The sequence below is a fragment of the Sinohyriopsis cumingii genome, chromosome 3 (assembly GCF_028554795.1).
Source record: "Sinohyriopsis cumingii isolate HCF-2022 chromosome 3, ASM2855479v2, whole genome shotgun sequence".
In the NCBI taxonomy this organism is placed as follows: Eukaryota; Metazoa; Mollusca; class Bivalvia; order Unionida; family Unionidae; genus Sinohyriopsis; species Sinohyriopsis cumingii.
In genome coordinates this window covers 134314993-134327446 of record NC_142963.1, presented here as the reverse complement: position 1 = coordinate 134327446, position 12454 = coordinate 134314993, and the positions used below count along the sequence as shown (strand labels likewise).

Here is a 12454-nt window from a genome sequence, read left to right as displayed (position 1 = left end):
TACCGAATAAATAGAGGCAAACGTAGTCACTATTTATTTTTAGAATATTTATTAATCCCTATTGGGAGGTAAGCACTTGGTTTAAATTAAGGGATTCTTGTTAGCAATTTAAAGGGAAGTATTTCTGTAATTTGGCTACAATACGTAGTCAGGCATCGACACTGTCCCGAACGTGAAATCTGTATTAAATAACAAGTTTCAAGTTGCTCTGTTTACAGTTCAGTTTCTCCATAAACACAATGACGTAAATACTTTGAATATAAACTTTCTTTAAGTTTGAATGGCTTGATACTTTAGATTATGATGTGACGATTTGGATTTTGGGCACACTGAAAAGTTCAGTACTAAGAAAGTAAATCCCTGTGTTATTTTCTTCCCTGACAAAAACGGAGTTAAAAAATGCACTTCCCAATTAACAGAGGCTCGTGTAGTTTACAGGTTACAGGACTGTTCCCCGTTTGAAAAATGGTGATAGCCATTTTGGCACATCCTTTAATTGATTAATGTTCATTATTTGCATGAACGAATGACTTGAAAGTTTGTTCTTGCTGTCTCACATATAAATTCCGACAATTACATTGTTCTTTTACTGATCGGGTTGTTGACTTCTCACGTGTTTCTGAGACTAAGCCCAACTCAATTCATCCACAGTGATCATATATTTGCATTTCTCATGGTGTAGGACTGGTAATGTTTATTCGCTCGGATCGTCTTGTGTTAGACCAAGGCCAGATATGAAATGCAAAAACATTGATATCATTTAGATAAAACAGAAGGTCAATAGAGTCCTTGCAGAGTTTATTGCATTATAAATTTCAACAGCTACAATAGTACTTGATCATAATATAAATATGTCACCTTTTCAAGTGTCCTACATCTTTGATGATCTATATGATATGTACTGGGCATATGATATCTTGTTCACTGATATCATCTAATGGAACCTAATAAAATTTTATTTAGTCAAATTGATCCAAACTCACTGTTCAATGATATATATCTGTATGTAACGACCGACACAAGCGGCGTCATTGATTTAGAATATAATGTTTCCCACCTTGCACAGGAGTAATTAAAGCAAGTCTAGTTCAATTCTCGTTCAATAAAGTGTCGATAGAATCAGCAACAAAATCTATCCTTATTGCAAATTATAAAAAGTGGCTAGGGTAGTCAATATTCTACGGAAATTGGCAAAATGTCGTGAACCAGCATTACAGGAACTGACAGATAAACGTATCAACACTACTTTATCAAAGGAATTTTTTTCTAACTGTCTCAGGGAAACACCGGTCACTCCTACATGTCAAAAATGAAATTGTGTTTGAACTGAGTGAGTGTTTTAAAACAAAATCTCCGAATTATGTTTACCTGCTTCTGTCACTCAACCTATCTTTGTCTCTATCAGAACTTGGACAGTGTTTTGATCAAAACAAATAGGCGGTCGGAATACTACACATCTATCCATGAAATATGACTGCTTGCCACATGATTTTCATTTGAAAATTGGAATCTTATGGAGTAGGTGATACGCTCTCCTCTTTTAATTTGAAGCTACACGGGAAAAAAATTGCCCAATGTCGTATACATGTATTTCAAAACGACTGGTTGGACATAATTAATGACGTTCTCTAAGAATCTATTCTTGTATCTTTATTATCTAATATAATCATAAATGTTACTTTGCAAACATGCCACGCTGTACAGTTATGCAGATGAATGCATTAACTCTTGTATAAATGCAGAAAATTTAGCGCTAAGGACGTGATTAAAGCCGTAGAGTGAAGCATGGTACACTGGTTTACCCAAACGTCACAATTACATTAAAGGATAACGGCCAGCCCATACAAGTTCCAGGACATTTGCATGGACCAAAAGATGCATCAGAGTTATACAACAATTCTGTAAAACGTAATATTTTAGCAGCCTTTATCTCAGATTGAAATACTTTTCATTTTTACAGTAGATCTCTGCTTCACCTATTAGACAATTAAACATGAGAAGGACAGATGAAAGTTTTCAAAACATAATGCGAAGATATATTTCTTTGCTAGATCTAACGTTATACTATAGAAAAGTTTTCCAAAAATGCGATCATTATTATTTCCGTTGTTGTTGATGCTGCTGTAACGTCGTAGTAGATGGTGTTGCTCTCATTCCTGACTTTGCAAACAGTTCTTTAAATCTACAAACATTTTCTGATTTTTGCTCGATAATGGCAATAACATATTCAAACTTGTATTCCTGAATACGAACGTTCTGTTAATTTTTGGTCATCCGCATTATGGACCAGTTTTCAGTCATTGCTGGAGATTTCAATATGCCCGAAATAATCTGGATGATTGATGACACCATATCCCACTGGGTACATCATTGTGCGTTAGGCAAAGTCAAATGCATGACTGAATTATACGTTAACTGAACAGTGAGAGTTTGCTGAATCTGCCCTTGCTTGGAACAATGAGGTTTTAACATGATATTTTTGTTCACCTGAAGGAAAGGTGTCCGTACATAACTATTAAAGACTGATTTTGGCCTTGTGAATTATTTTTTATTTTGTGTACATTGTCTTTGAAGTGGATTAGAAAGGTTTTAAGCGTTTTATGAAGATTTAAATTTGGTTATAATTAAATGTGTACCAAACTTTTTTCCAATCTGGCATGATAATATTCTGATTTCCGTAGTAAGAGAAAAGGATAAAGTTTGAAGAGAATAATATAAAGTATTGAAGTGCGAAGACTCCTAATAGAACTGCGTTTTTTCTGTTGCTATAAAGCAGCCAAAACACTTTCATAATGTAAATGTCAAGTTTAGATCACACATGTTGATGTTTCCCTAATAGAGAAACCTAAATGTAGTCGGAGTATTCTAACATTGTAAAAAGAAGGAAGGTTCACTCCACCACAAATGCAGATGAAGCTTCTACGACCACTGACTATTTAGGCTTTGCAACATATTCAGTAGCTTCTTCAAGAGAATCTTTAACTCCAGTTACTTTGATCTAAAAAAAAGACTATACACGGTCGAACACCGCACATTGAAGCTTTAAACGACATAACCAGTAATAGACAAAGTTAAAGTGAACCATGTGCCGAAGAATTATGTGTACTTGCAGTCTGCCTTTCCTGCTATGTTCAAATATGCAAATGTTATTGCAATTTTTAAATCAAGTGATATACATGTAGCCTCAAAATATAGACAGGTGTCACTGTAACGAATATTCTCGAAAGTGTTTAAAAGGAATTGCAGATGAAAATGTTCAGATTTGTTTTAACCTCACAAAGTCAGAACACATTGGCTCCATGTCCGTTCCTTTTTCAGTAGCCAATTAGCAAGATTCGTCGATTTTTTTGCCCATTAAATCGCTATTAAATCACATGTTTGTACAATTATTACTCTTCAACCCATGGCATAACCTTGTAAATTTTTATCTGATTTCCCTCATATGTGTGACTTTGTAATATATGGTCATGATTCTGAATAGTGGGAGGGCATTTCCTACATAACTTAGTGTTCCGTGTTAGGGATCAAGTCATTGTATTGCAAACAATTATCATCCCTTACGTTTTAGAGCCCTTAATTTGGTAACGACAGAAAGATTTATTAATCTATTTTACAGACTGTACGAGTGGTACGAGAAATGGCAGTTGAAACAGAATGTCAAAAAGTCAATTTTATGAACATGGAAAACATTTCAGCTTTAGATCTTTAATGGCAGAGCATACGGATGTGAACAGTGTAAAACGGCTGTGTGAAAGAGTTGGTCCTGTTTTCGTACCACTACAACCACCCTCCCAACCCAACAGGGTTTGGAGATATGCCTGTTGCACCCTCCAGCATTTCGTAAAACACAACCAACCGAGGCAGTATTGTCATGAAATATGTTCATTGACGAAATACAGCTTATAAGGTCTGGCAGTTTTAAAAAAGAGTGTGATGTGTATTAAAAAAACAGACTTTGTAGTTTTAAGATTTTACTGTTTGTTTTACTTTATCTTTGTTTGCTTGGGACAACTGAACTGTCTAGGATTCTGCTTATATGTCGTTTTATTTACATGCACAAAGACATCGTTGGTTTCCTCACCCTTTTCCGTCTGTCTTCTGCATTTTGTGAAAGCTCTTGACAAACGTTTTGTTATATGATCTACACATGAGGCAATACATTCATTGATGTGTTCGAGTCCTTTATGTATTCAGTACTTTTATTTTCCTTCTTGTTGAGGCAATGAAAAGTTTATTAGTTTTGTCTATACTGCCAAAATGAAAATTACTGATATTTTCATCGGCTGGATTGGTGTCATTCTATTAGTCTTATATGCCTGAAAAAGTTTTACAGTTGTTTTTGGTCTGTAGGAAAATCAATATTTATACACACATGACTTCATTGCAGCTTGTCCCACATTACATTTGGCCAAAAATATTGCAAATGAACTTGCTTAATGTTAGGATAAGGGACATATATATATTGCTTATCTCTCCAGTTTAACATGTAACGCACGTTTCTAGATTTCATCACGTGTTGTGTTATGAAAGACAACGCCTGATATTAATAACAATACTTTGAATCTCGTATAATTTAAAATTATAGCTGATATTTCCGGCAATATAGGAAATGAACGGCATTACTCTATCTAATAAAATGTGAAGTGTAAAATACATACCCCCTCATGGCATTAACAAATAGCGAAAAGTGTCAACAAATCCGCCCATTTATTTATTATGTAGGACACAAGGACAGTTCCAAACACGTGATATATTGACCTATACAAGTAAGTAGAATCATGCAATCGTACAGATAATACCTTTATCTGACTGTGAATGCCAGCGATCGCCATGATCAAAATTTTAGCAGTTAGCCTGACATTTATTTATTATAATGCATTAGGTGGCGAACAGAAAATACCTGAATTGGCGAAACAGCTTGGAGCCACAACACTCTTGAGTTACTTAAAGACAGTTGGTCTTGACACCGCACTTGAAGGAGATGGTAAAGTAGTTTTACACTTATTTGAATACATATATTTTCTTCAAGTAAAGTCATCACAAAGCTTTTCAATTTTATCACAAATTCTGCATGCTTAACTAAAACGCGTCATATCTTTGTTAATAAGCAATATATATTTATTCTTTAAGGGATATCATATTTACGACGAGTTAGATATTTAAGAGACATGAGACCTTGGGCAATTGTTCCATACAAGTTTAAAAAGAAAAACAAATCCCCATTTGACTTAGCTAGTCTTCTGAAACTTGGACTTCTTGCAACAAAAAAAAAAATCTCTTTAAACTGCAATCAATCAGCAATTGCTGACAAAAGCAAGGGCGGTTGAAACAATTTTGTTAGTATGTGCTGACAAACTTGAACACCGTTTTGCCGCCTGATTACAACAAAGACTGTTAATACTATTTGGTGTAGGCAAAGAAAAATCAATGTCTAATAAAAGAGAATCTGTCAGTGGCTTTTTCAGTCAAGTACACTTTCTTCACAGGTCCGTTTACTCTCTTTGCACCGACGAACGAGGCCTTCGATTCTCTTCCCACAGCGGTAAAAGAGAAACTGGCAACAGACAAGACCCTACTGAAAACTGTTCTCATGTTTCACGTTACAAACGGCGCTGTATATTCCAGTCAGCTGCAAAATGAGATGTTGGTGAAGTCACTGGATACTACTCTTGACATAAGAATCAACATTTATAAGGGTGGACAGGTACAACGTTTTATCACCCCTTTTTATCCTTCGTTAATAAATTTATCATATGTCTTCTCGACCATACCTGCACTTATAATTCGGAGATTAACATGAAGTAATGTTTGTTTGAGAGCTTTGCACCTTACTGGCAAGAGTGCTATCGATCATCAGTATTTCAGTCTATTGAATAATGAAATTTAAATGTATTAAATTTAAATGTAAATAGATTAGGGATTTTTACAAATGTAAATTAGATAATAACTGAAAACTTTAAAACCCACTAAACATTGTGCATTGTTATTTCTTAAATGTACGATACCGTATGTACTAACTAAAAAAGAACCCCATTGGTCCTGATCTGTGAAGTTTGTAGTCGGAGTCGACTTAAAAACGAGTATGTGCGGTACTTACATGATTCTCTCTCAATACCTATTTGTAATTTAAGAAAATCAGTTCTCCTTTTATGCATACATGATTTATTGCCTGAGCTTTTACAGGAACGAATTGATTTCATAAGCATGATGCATGAGCGTAGCATGCATTACACTATACGTGATTCGTGTTATCCCCGTAACATTACTACACGAGCAAAATAACGATAATAAATATTTTAAAAATTAAATGCATGTTATTTAAAAATCAAAGTATGAATTTATAAATAGCATAAAACTTTGAAATGTTGCTATCAATACGTTCCTTTTGAAGTTAAACGTAAACCGAGTTAAAACTTTTTCCCCTAGTCTATCAGTTATGACTAGACAAGTGACGGTTACTTTTTATGACCTTTTAAAAACAGTATTTAATTTTAGAATTTATAACAACCATGTTGCTTATTTCAAAACTAAAAATAAATTGCACATCACATTTCTGAACGACATCGTAAAATCAATCGTTACTGCCTTTTGTTAACTCACTTGACTTTATTTGTTTTTTAAATTGAAGAGTAGCTATCTTCATTTACAGTTATTCTTTCTAATTGCTAGGTGATCACTGCAGATGGCAGCCAAGTGATCAACCCCAATCAGAATGCAACCAATGGAGTTATACATGTAGTGGATAAAGTCCTGTATCCTCTACCAGACAACAACATTCCACAATACGTGGCTTTTAGTCCAGAATTGTCTACACTTTTCTACTGCGTGGTACAGGGCCAGCTCACCGACGTTCTGTCCGGTACTTATATATATATATATATACTTATATATATATATATATATATATATATATATATATATATATATATATATATATATATATATATATATATAATGTTTTCAAGTTTAAATATGTCAAAACAGAGACATGCTTCTTACTTCTTAAAATAATATCACTTGAAGATTAACATAATACAATATACTTCTCTTGAAAATAAAGGAAGATGATGGGGGGGGATTCAATTTGTATATTTCATATTGATACTGCGTTAGCCGTTATTATACGGTGCTCATGAACATTACTTTCTGCTAGATATGAATTAGCAAAACTCAACTCTTCTCAAACATTTCCTTTTATATTAAGAGAGGGGTGTTCTTTGGTTCGAAAACAAGCAGTACATTGTATAAAGTGGGTCCTCTTAGGAAATCTAATGCCTGGTGTTGACTTTACTGATAAATTTTCAGGACAGGGACCATTCACCCTATTCGCTCCTGATAATACGGCCTTCGACAACCTACCACCTGGCGAACTCAGCGATCTTCTCAGCAATCAGACAGCTCTAGTTGGTACTTACTCTCATTTCGTTGATACATAGCACCATTCACATGCTCAGAGACATTGAACGATTGCATAATAACAAAATGTTCGAACGTAATGATTATTCTTTGTTTACAGATAGCCAAGCTAGCAAATTAAAACCATATTTTCTGTGGAATGACAATCTCATTTTCTAAGCACTGATTCCAAGCTATTATATGGATTATTCCACGTATTGATACGTATTCCGCCGTTGTTACCTTCGATGATCATGCAACATCTAGATCTTGTGATGACAAAATATAAAATAATCTTTCGCACTTCCTTCAGATGTATTGAAATACCACGTAGTCACTGGCACTCAGTACAGTAAAGGATTAGTGGATGGGGACGTGCCTACACTAGAAGGAAAGTCAGTAAAAATAACCGTCGAAGGTAAGATTTAAGAATGCGGAGATATTCGTTGCAACGGATACCGTTTGCTTGTTTTTGAAAGGTATCTATTTTATCATTTGGCAGAGAAGTTCATCGGACAAGTTGACACATAGTTCAAATTCAAATAACTCTAATAATTGGAACTGAAACGATAATTGAGGATGTTAGTTGTTACCTGTTTTTCCCATGAAAGAAAGTTATCGACGAATTTGTAGCTTTTTGCTCCCGAAATATATATATGCATTTTAAAGTGTTTATTGATATAACGTGTCATATGTTGTCTACACTGTAATTTGCATACAAAATAAGCATTTTATTGGAAAGATTTCAAGAATAAGTCATGGCTATCTAAATAAATGTTTAAACTCAAAGTTGACATTTTAAAAAAATCACGGGTTTTATTTTTTTCTATCTAAATTGAACGAGTGTGAGAAGTCCAAAAAGTCATAAATAAGCCATGGCTATCTAAATAAATGTTTGAACTCAAAGTTGACATTTTAAAAAAATCACGGGCTTTATTTTTTTCTGTCTAAATTGAACGAGTGTGAGAAAACCAAAAAGATGTTGCAGCTAATATAAATGTGCTCACTTCTATTATATACATCGACACGCTCGTATTTTTTAGGTGGTGTAATGGTAAATGACGCAACAGTATTGATGGCTGACGAAAGTGTTTCAAATGGAGTAATTCATGTGATTGACAAAGTACTCTTACCGCCTAAGTAGAACCTATAACTAAGATCGTATCAATGCATGTGAAATCTCTGTTATCTACATTTTTAGAGGAATAAATGCTTTTAAAATATAAGAACACGAATTATTGTCATGTGATTCGGTTTACTGTATATATATATATATATATATATATATATATATATATATATATATATATATATATATATATATACATATATCGTTCAAGTTCAAGGTACAACATTTCGACTGAAATATCAATGGAAGGGATACACCCAAATATATCTCGTAAAATATTTGAATTCCAAAGAATTCTATGACCTAAATGAAATTGAGGTGCCAAAGAATGAAAGTCCTCTGCTTCTACAATTTCGTTATCATTGGCTTGTTATATATAGCGCAAACTTTGCAGCTATGGACGATTTTATTTTGGATTGCGGAAATTGGGATCATAAAACCTGCTTCTATATTCAAACACAAAAAACGTATATTTTAAAATTACAATACACTTATTTTTCATCTGTGAGTATATGATTTTTTTTAATGTAAAACAATATGTAAAGTATTTCACATTTATAAATGTTCAGAACAAGAAATCACATTCTTGTTTATAGCAATTTTGAACCGACGCAAACGTTCGCGAAAACGGCTCTAAGATACGGATGGAACTAATATAAAAACTAAACTCCCTTAAATTCTAAAAATTGCATGCATATGCATAAAAAGATTTCAGGCTGAGAAAACTTTCATTTTCGTAATGTGAAATAAACGGTTTCTGATAAATATTTTAAACAATGTCACAAAAGGTTTGCTTACTATTTTCAAGTGTTCAAGCTAAATATCTTTTTCTTTCAAAATTTTGACGCTTGAGAAATAAAACAGAAATATATGAATACATATTAAAAAGTTTTATGTATGTATGTATGTATGTATGTATGTACCTCTTGTATGTCTGTCAGTATGCATGCACAATGTTTGCATGCATGTATGTATGTCCGTCCGTCCGTATGTATGTATGTATGTTACATAAGCCTTTAAATGGCAAAATAATGTATTTCTTTATTTGTCATGTTTTTAATTCAGAAAAAAGGCTTAAAATTGAAGATGAGTCTAATGTTTTACCAGGTGAAACATAAATAACAAACGAACAAGAAATCAATGATAGTTATAATGAATTAAGTGAATGAGACGTTAATTTTCACGTGACCATAATAACCAATAATTATATGTCTTTTTGATATTTAAAATAAATGCTTTCTACGTGATACCTGCACTGTTTATAGACTTTGTAAGTCACATAGTTGTTTTAGACGTATTGACATTAGTTTCTGTGCCGACCAAAACCTAGCATCCTTTTGTTTCGAATGAGATAAAGTAGACGCCTTGTTCATGGCAAGTGGTAAGCATAAACTTAATCAATATTACTTTCCGAAGCAACGTCTTCTATAGCGAGTTTATAACTAAAGCTTTGGCGTTAAAGTTTAGTAATAATGATATAAAAATTATACACTATTTGTGTCACTCAGTTTTTCTAGAGAACGTATTAACCGTAAGGATGGTTATTTCAAAACTCTCAATATTTTGATCCAAATTTCTGGCAAAGCTATTTCCAGTTATCACGGGTATTTACCATTTAACACACGAACTCAAAGATTAAAGAAAGATCAATTAGCAGTATATGCATATTATATCACAGACAATTAAATTTTATTAAGTCTTTACAACTTAATTAATTAATTAAATTAATTAGTTCATTAATACATAAATTAGTTAATTCATTCAACTAATAATATGCACAAACGGGTTGTCAATCGACAACCCTTGGCAAACTGGATAACACTTTTGCATGTCTGCTCAGCTTTGGTGAGCTCCCCTTCGTCCTTCTGCCGATAATTGCTCTCTGATCTACTCTAGAGGTATTTCCACAGGGAACACTTATATGAAACGGGTCTTGAGTTTTTGAAAACATATTTTTGAGGGGAGTCTGTCGCAGAAACCTTTTAGTGTTGACTTCTGACTGATACCTATCGATGGAGGTGCTGGGGCTAGATACTCCCGGTCTTATCCTTGACGACGTAATTGTTCTAGTCGTCTCTCTTTCCATAACCGTCTCTCGAAACAGCTCTTCTAATGGATCTTCTGTGCCTGTTTTTTTTATTTTAAAACAAAAGATATTATTAAATATAATTGAAAGACATTATTACAGACAATTGTACACTAGTCAAACATAAAAAGGATTATCACAGTCATGCTATTAGTTCACTGAAAGTATTATGCGTCAATATTAAGTTAAATACTTTGGCTTGCAAGATATGGTAGAAATAGTAACAAGTAATCCTAGTATCTTTTGCAAATTCATGGAGGAAAAGCATAATAGCTGTTTTTTGTTTACCGTGGTACATTGGGGATGTTGTAATCGATGAAATATTTCTTTCTTGGGAAGGAAATGGTTTAATGACTTGGCAGACTTACGTAACTTATACATTCTGACTTATTTTGTGAACAGTTACATACTAATTACTACACACACACACACGCACACACACACACACACACACACACACACACACACATATATATATATATATATATATATATATATATATATATATATATATATATATATATATATATATATATATATATATATATATATATACTTTGCATTTGCCTGCCTATAGCGCATCTGTAATTGTCTGTTTAAATGATGCATCTTTGGAAAAAGGAATTGAAACTGTTTTCTAAAATCAATTTCATGACATATATCGTCGTTAGTAACGTGAAAAATTAAAACACTAAGCAGAAAGAAAGAAATGAAGAAGTATTGAAAGAATATATTGATCTGTCCTGAGATTGTCATTTGGGTACCCACCGCACCCTCTCGGCTTTCTCATAAAACAAATCACATACGTCATCGCAACCACGAGGACACCTATAAAAAATAAACCACCAAGGACACTCCAGAACCTATAAATTAGAAAGGAAAGATGTAATTAGTCTTACCTAAGAACTTTGCAGCACGTAAATAATGGTTTAGTCATATTGTCCCGACACTTAAGACACGAGTCATCTCTAATATAAATCCTTACCTAGAAGTGATGTCAGATTGATAGAGGTGAATTGGTGGCTGATAAATTAACAATGATAACAATACTAACAATAATAAAAGTAACAATGAAAATGATGAAGATAACGACGACAACGCCGATGATTACGATGGTGTTCATCATATGTAATTTTATTGCAGATATCTAACCAAGGAAACATGGTTAACACGATATGAAAATTACAGTGTGAAAATGAAAAGTCTCGTCTCTCAGTACAGTTTCCCATTCGTTGAACATCGTATAGGGTGATAGGAAAGCCTAATAGACTCTAAAGGACAAGAATACTGTATTACTTATGTCCCACGAAAGAAAATCAGCCAAATTGATTGTTGGTAACCAAAACGTTATACTATGGAACAGGATAATCGTGACGGACCAACGGCCATTATTATAATTACCACAGATATAAAGATGGTCTCTAATTGAAATCATAGTAGTTATCAAATGTTTTAACACTAACTTTACCTGATGCCAAACATTTTTCACACTATCTATTTGTGCGCCCAAGTTTGAGTATTTATCAGTTTTGATTAAGCTACTTAAAATCACGTGTGCTGAGCAAACACAATCAACTAAATATGAGAGAATGTAATTTACCATGCACTTGTAACCTTCAGAAACATATTGAAATGCAAGTCAACGACTATAACAACCTTAGCAGTCTTAACAATAGTCGAGTATGTAAAATAATTTTGTTCTGTTTTATGTATGAAACCTTTGCTGCGACAGTAGAATAAACATAGAAAACAAACGAAACAACAACAATAAAACATAAATAAAAGATCCCAAACAAACGAACAATTAAAATACTAACTTATGTCATCCCTGATTACAAGTACAC

The 12454-nt window shown here is 33.3% G+C and overlaps 1 protein-coding gene and 1 long non-coding RNA gene across 2 annotated transcripts in view; one reads left to right on the top strand and one right to left on the bottom strand.

Moving 5' to 3' along the window:
* The first annotated feature begins 4786 nt into the window (after positions 1 to 4786).
* On the top strand, positions 4787 to 8608 carry LOC149803901 (periostin-like). Its single transcript, XM_089951459.1, has 6 exons — positions 4787 to 4984; positions 5487 to 5704; positions 6670 to 6859; positions 7306 to 7407; positions 7709 to 7813; positions 8439 to 8608. The coding sequence occupies exons 1-6, from the start codon at positions 4816 to 4818 to the stop codon at positions 8537 to 8539; spliced, it is 885 nt and encodes a 294-aa protein (XP_089807585.1). The 5' UTR covers positions 4787 to 4815; the 3' UTR covers positions 8540 to 8608.
* Positions 8609 to 9571: 963 nt separating this feature from the next.
* LOC149803900 (uncharacterized) overlaps positions 9572 to 12454 on the bottom strand; it is a 39906-nt gene continuing 37023 nt past the window's right edge. Inside the window, exons 3-4 of the long non-coding RNA XR_016419993.1 lie at positions 11379 to 11473; positions 9572 to 10651 (exon numbers count right to left, since the gene is read on the bottom strand). This is a non-coding gene — a long non-coding RNA (uncharacterized LOC149803900). The remainder of the gene's footprint in view (positions 10652 to 11378; positions 11474 to 12454) is intronic.